This window comes from Jatropha curcas, chromosome 3 (genome assembly GCF_041381405.1).
Source record: "Jatropha curcas cultivar XTBG-Jc1 chromosome 3, XTBG_Jcur_1.0, whole genome shotgun sequence".
Classification (NCBI taxonomy): domain Eukaryota; kingdom Viridiplantae; phylum Streptophyta; class Magnoliopsida; order Malpighiales; family Euphorbiaceae; genus Jatropha; species Jatropha curcas.
Window position 1 is genome coordinate 19,513,576 of NC_143153.1, and position 18,994 is coordinate 19,532,569.

Genomic DNA, 18,994 nt, shown 5'->3' on the forward strand with positions numbered 1-18,994 from the left:
GGTTGTATCTTTACCTCCTTCGTCAATTTGAATGATCAGTTGGCAGAAATCTTTTAGAGGTCCTCAGATTGAATATATTTATCACAAGCTAGGAGCATATGATATGTACGTTCCAACTTGAGGAGTGTTAGAATACATTGTAACTAAGGTTAGAATATCTTGTAAATATTCTATAATTATAGCTGTGATTGTGATTAGGATTTGTAAAGTTGACTTACCATACTTGTATTGGTTCTTTATTCTATTTATACCTAATATGGTTGAGGGAATAATCAAGCAAAAACTTCAAACCTTCTCTGAATTCTTCATCTATTAATGATGGAAGTTAAACCACTTAATTTTATTTCAGAAACACCCTTCAAATTCATGGATTTTATTTTCCAACCAAATGACAGAATATCAATCTAAACAGCCACTTAGAAACCATTTAGAATAGTATAGAATCTCAGCATACTAATGGAGTAATGTTGTAACAGTAACAAATCATTGGCATTTCCATTATCAAATGCAATACCATTAGAAGGGAATTCCATACAAACCGAAAATCTGAAATGTCCAAGAAAAAAAGAACTTGAAGAGTGCAAGGACAACAATGTTAAATTGGTCTTTTAGAGGTAAATTGATTTAAAAATTCTACTAGGATTTGAAATCTAATTCCATGAAAGAGAAGCACCTCAAAAACCATATAATTTTAAGTTGTGTACACACACATTGTGACCTAAAGGGTAAGCCCCAACATAATAGTAAGGTTACTCCATTATGAACTAGAGATCACAATTTAAATCATATATAGAGGCTCTTTGCAACATGAGGAAAGGCTATGTAACTTTGACCCTCCTAAAAACCTATAATAGGGAAAGCCCCAAGCTATAACACCATTCACATATATACATCCTCTTAATAAAATGGACCGAGCTTAATTCACTCCCTAAAAGCTAGCTTAAGGGGAGGAGAATCTATCTTATATGTTGACTAAAGATCTTATCCCAAACCAATATGAGATAATACAACCCCTCACGCCCAGGCATGAACATCTGGATTGTGAAGTTTGCAAACAAACACAGACGCGAGTAGCCCAATATTGAAGCAAGGTAGGCCTTATACCATGTTTATAAAATGGACTGGGCCTAACTTACTCTCTAAAAGCTAGCTCAAGGGGAGCTGGGGAGGAGGATTGCCAAGCCTTATATGTTGACTAAAGACCTTATCCAAACTAATGTGGGATAACAAAGTTGTTGGAACTTAAAATGAGAAAAGCAAGTGGCTTTCACAAGTGAGATCTAAAGGCAAGATTATAACGTGGAGGCAAACACCATGTGGATGGAGTTATCAACTTAGGTAGTAAGATGGTAGTGGAAGTTTTGGGTGAGTCAAAAGGTTGGGAGCTGTCCTCAAAAGAAGTATATGGTGGAATGAGGAAGTCAAAGGCAGTATGGTGGTGGAATACATGGAGACTCCTTTTTATGTTGAATCTAAAAGGAGTTCTAGACAAATTTGCATTTTGCAACTTGTTAAGGTTTTGGTTTATTATGACATTCTAGCTTTTATGAGTATAAATATTTTTGCTTGTTTAATTTTTTTTAGCCCATGATGATATCGTTGATTCTTTTCAAAAAGATGGTGTTTTTCTCTGTGCCGATTTGTTGCACCATTAATTTCTCATTTTTGTTTATATTAATGTTTAGTATATTTTATATTTTTGCACGTGATTGCTAATGGTCTTTTTCCTTGTTATCTCTATGCTTTAATTTTCAAGCTGCAACTTTGTGAATGTGCCAAGTTGCTTGGACTTAGATAACTCCTCTAAAACTGATGCAGACAATTGTGCAAGAACAACAACCACATCCTATATGGGGTTCATATGCTCAAAGGCTGTTAGATCATGGAGAAGGATTATGGCGAAACCCCAGTAGTGGTGGACATGATGATAAAGCCCACCCACCCATTCACCCGACAAAATTTTCTGCTGGTGAAACTGGATGGAGTCAAGATCATCACGTAAGTATATTTGTTGCTTCCGCTCTTAAAAATGCATTTCATCAATATTTTCTTGACGATTCTGTTTTGGTTAAGATTAGGGATTATGGGTTTTAACTGCATTCTTGAAATTCATACTTCTATTATTTGCAGAGAGTATATGAGTTGGTTGTTCGCCATTTTCTGGCTTGTGTTTCACAACCAGCTATAGGGGCTGAAACTACCGTTGAAATAGACATTGCTGGAGAACAGTTTTCTGCATCAGGGAGGGTGATATTAGCTGTGGGTATCCTGCATCATTCTCAGATTCTTATAAGCTATATCAAGTAATATTTTTTATTGCTTATCATTGATCATTAAACACTTATTGTCATTCCCATTTTGATGTTTTGCTGTTTGAGTTCTTGAAAATTTTTTATAGAATCTTTGTAGTTTGCATTGACCTATGCACCATCTAAATTAGATTTGCTTTGGTTTCCTCCTTCCATTGCTAAAATGGCAATGTGTGTTTTTCATTTATTCTATTTATCTAGAAACCCATATACTCTGGTAGGGTTGTGCATTTGGATAACTGAAATAAACCGAACTGAATTTTACAACTAACCAAATTTTTTTAGTTCCCTTTTAAACATTAATTGAATTTATTAGACAATCAAATCTAACTAAACTTAAATATCTTTTGGTCAGTGTTTGTTTATCACTGGATATTTTAATTTACAGTACTTATATTACCAATTCATATATTATTAAAAAGTATGATTACAATTATATACATAATAAAAATAATAGAAATAATATATTCATTAATTAAAGATCATTATAAAATAGTATAAAATAATAACATATTAATAACTAATAAATCAGTTATTTTGGTTGCAATTCTTGAGGTAGTATAACTGAAAAACGAAAAATTTCAAAATAATAACCAAACTGAAACCAAAATTTTCTCTGCCTAAATAACTGAACTTCCTTAGTTTCGGTTCGGTTATAACCGAATTCACCCCTAGAATCTGTGCCCTCGAAGCTTTAGCTTTTTGATAACCCCATCTATGGTCAAAGCACAAAAGACAAGGGCCCAAGAATGATAGCCAGTGTTAGCCAGGTGTCATGATTAATTCTTTGTATCCGGTGATTGACCCTTCATTGCATCCGGTGATTGCTCCAAGGACATGGTTATGAATCTGCAGCATCGTGCTTGCAAGCCCCAGCAGACAACCCTCATTGCACCATGTAATTGTCCATTCTGATCTTATACACTTGACGACTCGAAACTGCAGGAATTATTCAACCTTTGGTCCAAATAGCTGACTTAGCTACTCACTTGAGCTTTGGGCTTGTCTATCTACATGTGTGTTTCTTTTCTTCTGACTGAAGACTAACACAATCAAGACAGACATGATTTCGCACTCTAACTCGTTTTTGTGGAACCATTGCTTTGGTATATCTTGTATAAATAAATTATGTTTCTTGTAAAACAAATTTCTCATTTGATTTTGTTTTTCACACTATGGTTATTTATATTTGATGCAATTGTATTGTGTTTTTACCAGAAAAATTACCTGGATGTTTACCGCTTTGAATCATGGGGTGGCTCAATGATTCCTACATATCTTCATGGAGAACAGGTTTGATACTGATCATCAAATAGTGATTGGTTGACTATTCTTTATTGAGCTAATTATTTCCTGATTGCCGGAACTTCTTTTGTTTTTTTTTTTTTTTTTTTTTTGGGGTGGGGGGGGGGGGGGGAGTGGGTTTGTATTTGATTAATCGTCATGTGTTGATCTACCTCGTTTTTTTTTTTTTTTTTTCTTCAGTTAGGTTTTTCTAGGTTTACACTTTAATGGCTATATGAAGTAATAAATGCGCTTGCCTCACTCAATATGTATTGTTATATCATTCATCATACAATGGCAACTAAGAATCTGGCAAAGCCCTTGGTAACTTGTGTTGATGGAAATAACTATTTGGCTTGCATGTTTGGCATTCTATATTATACAATTCTTCTGAATGTTAATCTACTTTGTCAACCACAGTTTGCAATTTAATTTCCACACTTCTATTGGGACAAATCCTGATCTGGATTTGTGCACACTAGAAGGCTTTACTATTGGTTTAGCAGTACAAAGATGGGAATTTGATCATGAAGCTTATATTTGTTGACTTGTTGAATTAAAGAGGCTATTTGCTGAATATTTAGTCCTGTCACTTTCAGCAGAAAGCAGTCGCACAAAATAAATAAGATTTTGTAAACCAACAATTTAAATGAGAAGGTAAACGCCAAGAACTGGCACCATGGACGTCTAGTTTGTTTCAGAAAAAGAATCGCCACAGAAGTAGGAGTAGACATTGGTTGGAAATAGAAGTTGCAGTTAATGACAATAATTTTTGGTTTATATTTGAAGACATTGTAAGTTTGTTTAGAGCTGTTCTTTCTTTCTTTCCTTTTTTCCCTTTTTAAAATTTCTCCTCTGTTCAGATATATTTGATACCTCATCCTTGTCCTTTTGATTTTAAGTTTGAGCAGCCAAGAGTGCTCCTTTTTCACGACGGGATTAATAATTTATGATATGCTGTCTGGAAAATCTGTTCATCATTGAAAACTCAAATATAATTGTTTTATAATGGTGCTTTGACTAAACTTTGAGGTTAACATTTTCTCTCTTTCGTAGAGTCAATTATACAACCAGAAACTTAAAATTGATCCTCTGGTTTTGACCATATTGCAGTTTATCCCAACAACGCTGACTCTTGATTCAGGAGTTACGAGACCACCGCCTCTTTTAAGTGAAGCTGATTTGCTTAGCTGTATGGACAAGGTGAGAAAATGGGTTTTGATAAAGAGTTTTTTCATATTCTGCTGCCTTTTTTTCCGGTACTCTCTCTCCAGTATACTAGTTTACATGGGCCTGATTACTTATAACAGCCAGGACTACTTTCTGAAATTTTTTCCACAAATTGGAAGATAGAGTTTTTTTGGTCAAATGTGTTAATTTTCTGATTCCCTAGAAAACTGCTTTCCAAATTCACATTAAGGCTTCGTTTGTTTCCGGAAAATAACTTACCTTTGGAAAAATGTTTTCCTTGGATAATATTTTCCAAATGACTTATTTTCGGTTCTTTCATTGCAATATTGAAAATTAGTTTAAAATATTAAAATTTTTAACTCATAAGAACATAAAAATATTAATAATAATAGAAGTTTCGTATTTTTTAAAATTTTATTGTTAAATATGAGAAGAATGCAAAAAAAAAAAAAAAGGTAAATTATGAAAGTCACCGGTGACGTTGACGTTGTTGCCGGTGGTGGTGGCCGGTGGTGAACGGTAACTGGTGGTTGGCTACCGATGATTAATAAATTAAAGATACAGATTTATGAGGTTATAATAAATTTGTCAATTTTCGGAAAATATTTTATTCTTGAAAATGGGAAGTCATTTTCCTTTGACCAGAAAAATATTTTCCGTTGACTTATTTTCTTAAACGCCCAAACAACAGAAAATTATGAAAAATGTTTTCCTATATGTTATTTTACGGAAACAAACAGAGCATAATACTACAGAAATTACACCAATACTGAAAAATAGGTAAAGCCTGATTATCTGCCGTTTGCTTCTATGGATTTCACTTGTTTTCTAGTTGAAAGCATACATATATTGTACAACTTTTCACCATACTATCCATCATCCACTTTGCACCACCACCGCAATGCTAAAATTGACGATTCCATTATTAATGTTTGCACTACTTTGCACTCTTTGTTGGCCCTAAGACCATAACCGTCTAGTTGTTGTCAATAGTCTACACTTTATTAGTACTGCTAATGCCTCATTGCCACACTCTTTGTTAACATCAACGCCATTATCTTTGCTTTTGCCATTGACCCAGCTATGACAGCAGTTGGTGTCATCATTGCTTTCAGCCTTGTCATCACATTCTACAATTACTGCTGTTGTCTTCACCTACTGCCTACATCATCCCATTACAATTGTCAATACCATAATCTCATATGACCAGTTGCCACCCAGGGATGCTCATTTGGTTGACTGAATCAACTAGCCATTGACCAAAAATTTCAAAACTCTAATAGTTCTAATTCAACTGAATTGAACACAATCAAGCTGATATATTTTTTTTTATATAGTTTTTATAAAAGATCTTAATTTATTTATTGCTAATAAAAATAATTAATTTATATTATTAACAATAAGCATCAACTATTTTGATTTCAATTATGAAGCAATCAAATTGATAACGATACCAGAAAATTATGAAAATGTTAATAAAATTAAACAGAAAACAAATTCACTAAATCATGATAATCAAAATTTTCTGGTTCTTTTTGGTTTTTTGTTATAACAGAACAATGTCCATCCTTACCACCCTCATATTTTAATTAAAGAAACATATTCTGAGACATTTTTCACTACAAACACAACCAGTCGAATGATATGAAAAATGGTGTAAAACAAAAAGAAAGCTGGGGTGCTTTTGTTTTCTTTTTCCCTGCAGTGCAAAATTAAAATCAGATATAGAAGTTGGAAAAAGAATGTATACAACTGTTCTCTAAGTCAACAGTTTTTTAGGCACCTAACATGATTTTAAATCACTTTTTTTTTTCCTGTGTTTATAAGGCGGGCATTGGTACAGATGCAACAATGCATGACCACATAAAGAAGCTGCTTGATAGATTCTATGCAACAAAGGATCCAAACACTCGTTTCTCACCAACTAATCTTGTAATTAGCCCTGCTCTAACTTTCTATGTTATACACAAACATGAGTGTGTTCACATTTTTTTTTTAACTGATTATTTACTTCAGTTGCCTATTTCATGAGTTTACATGTGGCAAAAGTATAATGTGATCGGGATTTGGGATAGTGAAAAAAGCAAAATGTTAGAACTGAATTGTAGCAAGGTTATCTAGAGCTCTAGACAACTTTTTATGTTAGTGTCTTCTTATATCACAAACTATTGATTTTTTATTGGATCGTTATGTAATATGAGTATGGTATTTATTGCTTGTGCATTCAATTTTGTTTTTATTTTTTAATTTTTTATGATAAAGAAGTTTTGTTAAAGAATAAATAAAGATATAAATGCAAACAATTAAAAGATAAATTTTCAAAGTGATTTTTTCTTAGAATATATTTAATGTTGTTAGTGAAGCTTACATATAAAATTCAGTAGATGCAATAAATGATATTAATCATTTTGCACAACTGATGTTAGAAGCAACTTCTGCACTGGATGTTGGAATCACGCCAGATATGTTATCTTGGCTTCATCGCAACTTTGGTTCCATATTGCTGCAATTATGACTGGTTTTTAGTTGTGACTAATTTGGCTTTTAATATGTTTGTATCTATATTCGTATTTTTAGATGATGTTTGCTCTACCAATTACTTATGTTCTCTTTGATTTTTCTAACATGCTTAGAAGGCTACTAAAAAGGTTTTTTCTTAAGCAATGTAAAAGCTTCATTTTAAATCTGGCAAAATGTTTTTAAAGTAGGACAAAGGGAAAAGCTCGTTCCATTGAAATTGGGATTAGGATCCATAAGGTTCACAGAATTAGAGCTTAGAGAATAAGACAATTGATTTATTTTTTCAAGAAATTTTGCACGAAGTTATGTAAATTAGGATCAGCTAGCGTTATACTAATCGGTATTAGAATTCTCTCCTATAAGAAATCTTTACACTTTCTAGGTTGGAATTGCATGAAATACAAGTTTAAGAAGCATACATTACCAGACGTCTTGTTCAGCAAATAACAGATAGTAAAGTATGGCAAATATAGGTACTTTAGACTTGAAAATTATAAACTTATGGAAGTTCTAATTGTTATAAAATTCAATTTCTGAATTAGAGTTTTGCTTGACTATTATAGTACTTCTTATCAAGGCTCTGTTTATTCCACGGGAAACAATTTCTCTCTCTGGAAATATTTTCAAAGGAAAATTTTTTTGAGAAAATAACTTACTTCCTATTGTTTGGTTGTAATATTGAAAAATCAATTTATGACTATGAAATTGAACTATGACTAGGGTATATTCTATAGTCCATGAGGCCTGAGACGATCTAGCCAAAAAGTAAATTTATTGATCTTTCATCTTGCTTCTCCTAGATCTTCCAGTTGCTACACTTTCACTATTGAGTTGCCCATTACTCTTTCTTCAGAATCACACAGTGAAGCCTGTCTTTGTTAGTCAGAGACAGAAGGTTGCTATGAGATGATGTTTGAGCTTTTCTATTCAAAATTTTCTTTATTAATTATTAAGTTTACATAACTGCAGGGCGAGGCTCTAGTTATGGGATATGATGACATGGGGTAAGTAATTCACTTCATTTATGACTATGGAATGAAAACTTACTCTTCTTTCAAAGTTGTTATTGGGATGGACTTTTGCTTCTAATCAGCTGGTCACCATTATTGTTTGAGTTGCATATTAGGCTTTCTATTAGGCGACATGGATATCATGTTATACATTCTGTAAATAGTCAAATGGAATTGGTGAACAATGTTTCTAATATTTTGTTATACCAATTGTCCATCCTGCTAAAGGCTGCATGTATGATTGTAACTTCGACTTCTTTGTTGCATGGAGCTGGACTTGCAGGCATACACTTTTGCTTAGCTGTTTAGTATAACCAGCTTTGCAGTAGACAATAGTCCTTTGTGAGAAATCAAGTATATCTACGTATATGATTCACCACAGAAATTTAAAAATCTGTAATAATATGTGTATATGTTAAGCACAAAAACAACAGGCATTGTCTTCACCAACAGTTAACGTAGACATGGACCTATAAAGATAGCTATAATTGCATTTTGGAGAACTATAGTTGTAATTGTATATCAATTGTCTTTAATGGTGCAAAAGCTGTTATGTGATTTTTAATTTGTTTTGTGGGGTAAATGAAAAAGCGTGCGGACATTTTCTGGTAGTAAACAAATTATTGACAAGCAGCAACAATGGCATAATAACTATATTACACACCATAATTTTGCCATATGTTCGAATTGTACTTGCACTAGCTATGGAAAAGTCATAGATATGATTTTTGTCGTGGAATAGCGTAGGATTGAATGTGGAGTTAAAAAAACTACATCATTGGGTGTAAAAATAATAAATGTCCCATAGACTAATTAATCATTTGTATCTTTTCGAACTGAGGTGCTGTTTTCGTTGACAAATCCGTCAAATTGCCATCCTTATTTAATTAGATGTCAAAGTTTCCAAGAAGTAGCAAAATTCATGGAAAATGACGCATAATTTGAATAATTTTCATATGCTTAATATCATATGATTTACAATTTGCAATCGTCTCTTAAAGTAGATATTCTCTTGTTACTTTGTTATTCACTGGGGAGTCTGTCCTTTGCAGGTATGAACTTTGGAAACCAAATCTTAGATCAACAATGGAGGGTGATATGAGAAGAGTTAGCATGGGCCATAAAAGTAAAACTGAAGTTTTGGAAACTTGCTTGCAGCAGATGAAAGCTTGCTTCTTAGATGTAAGTTGATATATATTTTTGTTCTAGGAAGTGTTTTTAGTTGGGTTCATGTCCTTGGCTTTCTTCACATAATTAGTCAATTACTATGAAAATTTTTCATGAAGTTATTTAATTTCCTCTCTGTTCGTTGTCCGGCTGATGGAGCATTGTCTTGTATAGTTGTGTATGTTAGTAGTCTAGTCTTAAGTGTAAACTGTTATGGTGGTGCTTTACTTAGGGTAGTTTTACTGCTATTTAGGGTGTTTTTATTTAGTTATTCAGTGTTTATCATGTTATTATCAGTTTCTTTGTTAGTGGCTATTAGTGGGGTGGTTAAGCAAGTAACTTAGTGTAATGGGTTTATTAGTGGGTGGTGGGTAGTTTTAGCTTTACATTTAGTTGTTTGAAAGGTTGTGATATCAGGAAAAATGTAAGCAGAATTTTATGAAAATGTTTTGAGTTCCTAAAACTCAGATTGTAGAGTTCTCTCTTAACGAGCTCTAGGAGATTGCAGATTCTCTCTAAGTCTGTCGCCACTGATAGAAGGAAGAAAACTCCTTCTAAGATAGTCATCTCAAACCTGATCCCCTAATTCAAAGACCCATAACTAGATCCAAATTTGGGACCATAACAGTAGCTTAGGTATTTCCATACAGTCCTTATTTATAAATAGGATTGTAACTATTTTTTACACAATTGAATGAAAGATTTTCACCCTTCACACAAACTCAACACGGTATCAGAGCCCTGCTGACTTTTTTTAGCTCACACCCTAAAGAGAGAAAAACACAGTAGAGAGAGAAAAACCCTAGAATAGGCTAAGCCTTCCAGCAACCGGTGAGAGGGAGGAGAGAGACCACCGGCCGATCGTCCTTACTCCAGAATCCGGCCGGCTCACGCGCCTCCAGAAGGTCCTGCTGCTTCTCCCACTCGTCAGGGCGTGATGCCGATTCTGGCCACTACTCCGGCAGCGGCTTACACCGGCAGACTCGCCCAAGGATTGCGCCTCCACCTAGCCTACTTTTCTGATTTGGTTCTCATAATTCCAAGGTTGTTTTTCCTATTTTTCCTTATTTCGGGCTGCTTTCGAGTTGTTTTTTGGATTTTCAGACCTGATTTCTATGTGTTTTCTGGGTATTGACAATGGGTGATGGCTCAGTAACAGTTGATACTTGTGAATTTAATGTGGAAAAATATTTTCTTACTTTAATTCATCAATAGGGACACATGTGTATATACACATACAAGATACTATAAATCTATCAGGACTCTAACTTCTAACAAAGTTCTATTTACAACCAATCCTTAACACTCCCCCTCAAGTTGGAGCATAGATGTTAATCGTGCCCAACTTGTTACAAAGATAGTCCACTCAACATCCATTTAGAGCTTTTGTAAAGATATCTCCTAACTGTTCACTTATTTTAACGTGCCCTGTAGAGATAATACCCTGTTGTATCTTTTCACGAATGCAATGACAATCAATCTCGATATGTTTTGCTCGTTCATGGAATACTGGATTTGATGCAATGTGAAGAGCAGCTTGATTATCACACCATAACTTTGCAGGCAAGGATGACTTGAAGCCAATTTCCTCTAACAACTGACGAATTCAAATTAATTCACAAGCAGATTGTGTCATAGCTCGATATTCTGATTCAGCACTTGATCATGAGACTACATTTTGTTTCTTGCTCCTCCACGATATCAAGTTTCCACCTACAAAGACACAATATCCTGAAGTTGATCTTCTATCAACCTTTGAACCTGCCCAATCCGCATCTGAAAAACACTCAATGTCCAAATGCCCATGATTACTGTAAAGTAGGCCACAACCTGGATTACCTTTCAAGTAGCACTAAATCTTTCCTAATGCTTCCCAATGGATAACAATAGGAGAAGACATAAACTGGCTTAAGATGCTCACAGAGTAAGCAATATCTGGACATGTTATTGTAAGATAATTCAATCTGCCCACTAACCTTCTATACATCTCAGGATCATAAAATAGCTCACCATCAATTCAAAGTTGCAAATTAGGAGTCATTGGAGCACTGCATGGCTTGGCACCCAACTTTCCAGTTTCCTTCAGTAAGTCAGAGATATACTTCCTTTAAGATAAGAAGATGCCTCCCATATACCTAGACACTTCAATACCCAAAAAATACTTAAACAATCCTAAATCTTTTGTCTGGAACTGAGTTTGGAGAAATGACCTGAGTGATGTAATGCTGGCTGAATCACTCCTTGTAATAACAATGTCATCAACATAAACCATAAGTAGAATCAAACCAGTCTTAGTACTTCTGAAAAATACAGAATGATCAGAAGTACTCTTCTACATGCCAAATTGATGTACCACATTGCAAAATCTACCAAACCAAGCTCGAGGAATCTGTTTTAGGCCATAAAGAGATTTTCGAAGTTTAAACACTTTACCTGACTCCCCCTGAGCAACAAAGCCTGGTGGTTGCTCCATGTAAACTTCCTCTTGAAGATCCCCATGAAGAAAGGCATTCTTAACATCCAGCTGATGTAAAGGCCAGTCAAAAGTAGCTGCTAAAGAAATAAATAAACGAACAGAAGACAATTTGGTGACAGGAGAAAAAGTATCAGAATAATCAACGCAGAAAGAGATACCAAAAAAAATAGCCTTTCAACTCAAACAGGAGCAAAAAATGTAACCTGAAACGTCAAATTGACAAAACTGAGAACGCCCCTACCAAAGCTTCGCCGAATTGGAGAAACAACCACCTAAGTAGACTGCGAATCTAAAAACGAAGCTAGAGTGCAATTTCTGATCGTCGGAAATAGCCGGACGCACTGCCACGTGTAGGCTTGTGGCACTGTAGCAGAAGATTAAATCGGCGCGTGAGGTCCACGCGCAGGGAATCCAGTGATCGGATTTTCAGGGAACGCCGGTCGGCAGCTGGGGCAACTCCTGGAGTAGGCGGTGAGACAAGATATTGACCCTAGACTGGTTAGTCAATTTCTTCAGTCTCCATGTGATAGTCATTGGGATGCTGTTGTTCGCATTTTGAAATATATCAAAGGAACTCCTGGGCAAGGTCTTTTATATGAGAACAAGGGTCATTCACAAGTGGTTGGCTATTCAGATGCAGATTGGGCAGGTTCTCCCTTTGACAGACGGTCCACTTCTGGTTATTGTATCATGATTGGAGGAAATTTGATATCATGGAAAAGTAAAAAGCAGGATATTGTGGCTAGGTCAAGCGCAGAAGCAGAGTATCGAGCCATGGCATTAGCCACTTGTGAACTTGTTTGGCTCAAGCAACTTCTTCAAGAGTTGAAGTGTGGAGAAATAAAATAGATGACACTGATATGTGACAATCAAGCAGCACTCCATATTGCCTCAAATCCAATGTTTCATGAAAGAACGAAACATATTGAGATCGATTGTCATTTCATCAGACAAAAGATTGAGTCAGGATGCATATCTACTTCCTTTGTCAGTTCGAACGATCAATTGGCAAATATACTAACCAAATCTTTACGAGGACCTCGAATTGAATATATTGGTCGCAAGTTAGGAACATACAACATGTATGCTCCAGCTTGAGGGGGAGTGTTATGATTAGCTGCTGTATTTAGCTGTAATTAGCTGTAATTAGCTGTAATTAGTTGTAATTAGCTGTAAGACAGATTGTAAAGTTACTGATGGAATAAGTTAAACTGTCCCAATGCCTTTAACTTTAGTTTCTGAACCATTAGCTAAGGTGACTGTGGATGAGTCTAGAGTAGGAATGAGAGTAGAGAACAATGTTTCATTACCAAAAATGTGATCGAAGCGCCGGAATCAAGTATCCAAGGAGTACCAGTTGAGGACTAAGACAAACAAGCAACTGAAGTGCTAGAGTATTGTAGACTAGGTGACTGTTGTTGAGCTTGTTGTTTTGCTGCCTGGAATTGGGCATATTCTTCATATTCTGATCCTGTCAGAGTGATGCAGTTGCTTGATGTACTAGGCAAAGGAAGAATTCCAGCTCCATTACTCTGAACCATATGAGCTGCAGGTCGTCCAGTACCGGCATATTGATTCTGAGACAGGTTACCATGTAATTTTCAACAGGTTTCACGAGTATGTCCTGGTTTATCACAATAAGTGCAGTGAACCTTATACCTATTACCTTTCCATTTTTGATTACTATTCTGGACGGCAAAAGCAGAGGCTTCAATGTTAGGAGGTGCAGCTGGAGTGGTGGAAATACGAAGAAGTCGAGCAGAGATATTTTCTAAGGTAGGAACAATGGAACCAGTCAAAATTTGATCTCGAACAGAGCTAAGATCGGGTCGAAGGCCGATTAGAGCCAAGACCATAAAAAACTTGTCTCTTTGTTTTTCTTGTTCAGCAATATTCTCTGTGAAAGGCATAATGGAAACAAACTCATCTTTCAATGTCTCAATTTGCCCAATGTAACTAGCCATATCCATTTGATTTTGCTGCAAATGGACAATATTAGAGACAACATTGTAAATTCATTGTATATCATTGGTATACAATGTTTTGGCTTTTGTCCAGACCTTACAACAGGTTTTACAGGACTGAAAAAGAGGAAGTAATTTGGGATCAAGAGTATGCCATAATAGGTTACACAACTGAACATCAATTTTAATCCATGTCGTCCTATCGGTTGCAACGATATCAATAGCATTTTTAATAAGATGATCATCATATCCTTGACCTAAGAACCATAGCTCAATAGAATTGAACCAAGAAATGTAATTGCTACTGCCTTGAAGTTTTACAGTAGTAATACCAGTAGAATTAGGAAGAAGAGACTTGATTAGACCTGATTCAACCATATTAGCCGTCCTATCGGTTGCAACGATATCAGTAGCATTCTTAATAAGATGATCATCATATCCTTGACCTAAGAACCATAGCTCAATAGAATTGAACCAAGAAATGTAATTGCTATTGATTTGAAGTTTTACAGTAGTAATACCAGTAGATTTAGGAAGAAGAGACTTGATTAGACCTGATTCAGCCATATTCAGTAGTACAATTTGCAACTATGGCCAAAGGTGTGAATGTTTTGTGTTTTTGAACCTAAATATTAACTAATGAGTAAATAAGAAATTAAACCATTAAGTATAAAGAAAATTTAGTGTGTTTATTTTTATTTGCAAGTATGATGATAAATATAATAATATTCGTCATTATTTTATTGTTATTCAAAGAACGTTATAATTATAATATGTATGTGGTCAAAGTAATGGATATATATATATATATATATATATATATATATATCGTGATGCCTAGCACCTTCGGCAACTAGTCTTGTGACCTTAGTTCCGTGACAATATTGTAATATATTTGTACATATGCATAAACCATCTCTACATCTGCCAAAAACATATCCTTTCCAAATTGTAACATTATAGTTGAGATTTTCTCTTTTATTCTTTGATTTTTTTTGCTATTTTCAGAATACCCGTAGGATAAAATATGGCCACTATGATGTATTTACTTGAGGTCTTCCTCGGACTTTGGTTAGTCTTTTGGTCGGGGCAAGTAAATTCTCTTACTCAGAAAGGAAAGAGTGGAGTACATCATGATAAAATAAATGCATATTAGAGTAAAATGTGTTTATACTTAATCTATGTTTAGAACCCCATAAATGAGGTGCCATTTCCACTTGATCTAGCAGGTTCGTGCAAGGGATCGGTCAGGTAAGTGATGCATGGACCATAGATTGTACCTGATTATTACAAATTGAAAGGGTAGAGATAAATTGGGTAAAAGGTTAGCACCCATGAAACTGTGTGATATGAGCTTACTTGGGTTTGGGCTAACCAATGCTAAAAGGTTAGTACTAATCGATTAACTAGCTAGTTTGCCACCCTTACATGCCTTTCTGGTGTGGGTATTTTATTGATATGAGATTCTTAACACTCCCCCTCAAGTGCAACTGGGACTGGACTTTCTATTGACACTTGACACTTGAAATCCTCCCCTTGAAATTGAACTGGGCCTCGCTGGGACTAGACATCCAGACAAGAGCCCGAATTGAAACGCAGCGGCAACACCAAGAATAATTGAAACCAGGCCAGACTTGCTTTGATATGTATTACAAATTGAAAGGATAGAGGTAAATTGGGTAAGAAGTTAAAACCCATGAGATGAAAATGTGTGATATGGGCTTACTTGCGCTTGGGTCAACTAATGCTAAAATGTTAGGTTGTTGAAATCTTTGTGATTAAAGTAATGATTGTGTTTCCTAGTTTAGGTTTATTCTTATTTAGATTACTTCCTATGTTGGAACAATTTTTTGTTTATATATAGTGGAGTAGAAGTTGAAAAATATAACACAATTGAAACAAATAAAACATATTATTTCCTTTAATTTCTACATGGTATCAGAGCCATTGCCGTGAATTTTTCGGCAAAGGTTTGAGTTTGCAAAGTGGTCTAAGATACACACAGCACTGCCGGAAGTGGGAGTTGGTCGTCATGATGCGGAACCCTATGGAAATAAATTCCATGAACTCTATGACAAGTTTTGGAAGAGATCCAAGATCAAACTAAACCCCCCCTCTATGGCATCCAAAGCTTAAAGAAGCAAGAACACTAATAAGAGAGTAAAAGAATAAGATAAACGCCAGAAAAGAATTGATAAGTTTACATTGATTCTTGATGCAATTAGAAGAATGCAATCTCACACTCTCTCTAAAGCAAGGACACGCCAAAAGCATGAAGAAGAAGTCTATTTCATTGATTGAATAATAATGTGAATAATTACAAAATAACAAGCTATTTATACTAATCTAAGAGGTCCAAATCCTTAAAGGATTTAGAGTTAGCTAAGGAGTAGGATTTAGCAAATCTAAACTGACTAAGGATATAACTAACAAAATCATAACAACTTAAGGATTTGGATATCTAATCCAAATCTACTAAAGATTGACCAAATCTAAACAAAATAAGGCTAATTAATCAAGGGTGGCCGAAATATAGGAGGCCCAACCCATTAACATTGCAAAAACTCAAAATAAACTAACTAGCTTAATGAGAGGCAGGGGCGTGCACGGTCTGGGGCGTGCCAAGGCGCACGGGCGTGCTTCAATGTAAAGCTTCCTTCGCGAGAGGCAGAAGAGTGCACGGTCTGGGGCGTGCTAGTTGGCACGGGCGTGCGCGCATGTATGAGTTTCCCTAGCGAGAGGCAGAGGAGTGCACGGTCTGGGGCGTGCTAGTTGGCACGGGCGTGCTTCAAATCAAGTGTTGTTCCTTGAGAGGCAGAAGCTTGCACGGCCTGGGGCGTGCCACATTGCACGGGCGTGCTAACCAAGTATGGTCTAGGCATGTCATGTGTTGGAAATTCAGGTTCCAACTCAACATGTGCTTCCATTAATGTGAGAAACTTAGGTGTTCCTTCAAGTTCTTTATAGCACTTGTTGAAAGTAAGGTCATGGAGCTCTTGTGTGGTTTGTTCTTGAATGTATAAGGACATGGTTGCTCCATACTTCTTTGCACGGCTCCTTGTGATTGGTCCACTAGGAAGTACTAATGGATTGCCATTGTTGTGGTCCTTGTTCCCTTTACCTCCATAGGTGTTTGGTGATAGTGGATCCGTATCACGTCACTGCCCGTCTCAGAAGGAAGAACGACTGTCGATCGGCAGTCTATCCAAACCGTGTCGCCGTCTGGCCACGCGTGTGTGCACACGCGCCTCCAGAAGATTCTGACTGTTCTTCACGCGCCAGCGCGTGCGGCTGTTTCTAGCAAGCTTTGTCAACGATTCTTGTTTGGGCGACCTCGACTCGCTGTGGCGACTCAGACCTACTGGTTCTTCAGCACCAGTTTTGCCATTTTTGGAATTTTTTCCCTTTCCATCACTACTGCTGCCTTTTACCGCTGCTGCCTTTTTTACCGCTGCTGCCGTTTAAATTTGTTTTTAAGATATGGTTGACGGAAAGAAGGTAGATATGGTTTTTCACTCAGAGAGCCCCTCACTTCAGATTAGTCCGGTGAAGTTAGATGGAACAAACTACCTGGCTTGGTCTCGGTCTTGTTTATTGTTCATTAAAGCTAGAGGTTTGCAGGGATACCTTGATGGTCGAGCAACTAAACTAGTTTCGACAGATACGGCGTTTAACAAGTGGAAATCCGAGAATTCTCTTATTATGTCTTGGTTAATAAATTCCATGCAGCCAACTATTTTCCGAGGATATTTGCTTCTTGATACAGCTAAGAAGATATGGGATGCTGCTTCACAGACGTATTCACAAACTGGAAACTATGCTCAGAGGTATGAATTGCGACAGAAAGTTCATGAAACCAAGGAGGGAGATTTGACTATCACTCAGTATTTTGCTGAACTTAGTGGCTTATGGCAGGAACTGGATTATATCAAGACTTTCAAACAAGATGTACTGATGATGCGATTCAAGTTCAGAAGTTGATTGAAATAGAACGCGTGTATGATTTTCTAGCTGGCCTAAATAACGAGTATGATCAGATTTGAGTCCAAGTTCTTGGACTAGATCCTTTTCCATCCTTACGACAAGCATACTCATTTGTACAGCAAGGGGAGAATGGGAGGAACGTTATGGTTCATAGATCTAACATTGACAAAGCAGGGTTGATTGCTAATTCTGCAAGAGAACATATCCAGGCTGCAAAGAGCAATTCTTCAGATAGAGATCAATTATTTTGTGACTATTACAGTAAGAACCGGCACACTAAGGAGTTCGGCTGGAAATTACATGGACGCCCAACTAAAGGGCGTGGAGGAAAGCGGGTCAGTTCTTCTAAACCACAGGTACACATATCTGATAGTGGAGCTTTATCTGAGGAACCATCTACTGCTGGAAGCTTTTCTGATAAGGAGATTCAGTCCCTGAAACGATTGTTCTCACAGTTTGATTCGTCCTCAACTCAGATTGCAGCCTCTAATTTTGTTAATTCAAGTAATGCTTTCCTTACCTTTCTTGCAAAAATTGCAAAACCCTCTTGGGTTATAGATTCAGGAGCAAATAAACATACAACATGCTCTATAAAACATTTCCTCACATATTCTAAGTATTAAGGCACAGACAAAATTCGCATTGCGGATGGCTCCTTAGTACCAATTGCTGGCACAGGTTCTATTGACTTTACTTCCAATATTTAACTCTCCCCTGTTCTTCATGTTCCTAGATTTCCTATTAATCTGTTATCTGTTAGCTTAATCACAAAAGCACTTAATTGCAAAGTAACTTCTTACCCTACTCATTGTATATTTCAGGAACTGAATACGGGGAGAATGATTGGCAGTGGTAGCTTGTGCGATGGACTGTATAATTGGATGATGTTTGTCGTTTTTCAAATTCGGGTACCAGTCAAGCTTTGTTAGGAACTTCTCGAAATCCTTCCCGTGAAGTTATTCAATGGCATAGGAGATTAGGACATCCCTCTTCTTCTGTTTTAGGACGTTTATTTCCCACTTTGTTTGCTAAATGTGATTTTAATTCATTAGTATGTGATGCTTGTGAACTTGCCAAACACACCAGGCA

At 36.1% G+C, this 18,994-nt stretch overlaps 1 protein-coding gene and 1 pseudogene across 6 annotated transcripts in view; one reads left to right on the forward strand and one right to left on the reverse strand.

Annotated features, from left to right (window-relative positions):
- Positions 1 to 18,994, forward strand: part of TOP3A (topoisomerase 3alpha) — a 48,139-nt gene that overhangs the window by 11,999 nt on the left and 17,146 nt on the right. For all 6 annotated transcript variants that reach the window (XM_089719542.1, XM_089719541.1, XM_012226577.4 and 3 more), the window contains exons 9-15: positions 1,819 to 1,998; positions 2,131 to 2,259; positions 3,528 to 3,602; positions 4,707 to 4,796; positions 6,612 to 6,716; positions 8,274 to 8,308; positions 9,367 to 9,496. In XM_089719542.1, coding sequence (XP_089575668.1) covers positions 1,819 to 1,998; positions 2,131 to 2,259; positions 3,528 to 3,602; positions 4,707 to 4,796; positions 6,612 to 6,716; positions 8,274 to 8,308; positions 9,367 to 9,496 — 744 coding nt within the window. The remainder of the gene's footprint in view (positions 1 to 1,818; positions 1,999 to 2,130; positions 2,260 to 3,527; positions 3,603 to 4,706; positions 4,797 to 6,611; positions 6,717 to 8,273; positions 8,309 to 9,366; positions 9,497 to 18,994) is intronic.
- LOC149497664 (uncharacterized) lies at positions 13,307 to 14,488 on the reverse strand (annotated as a pseudogene).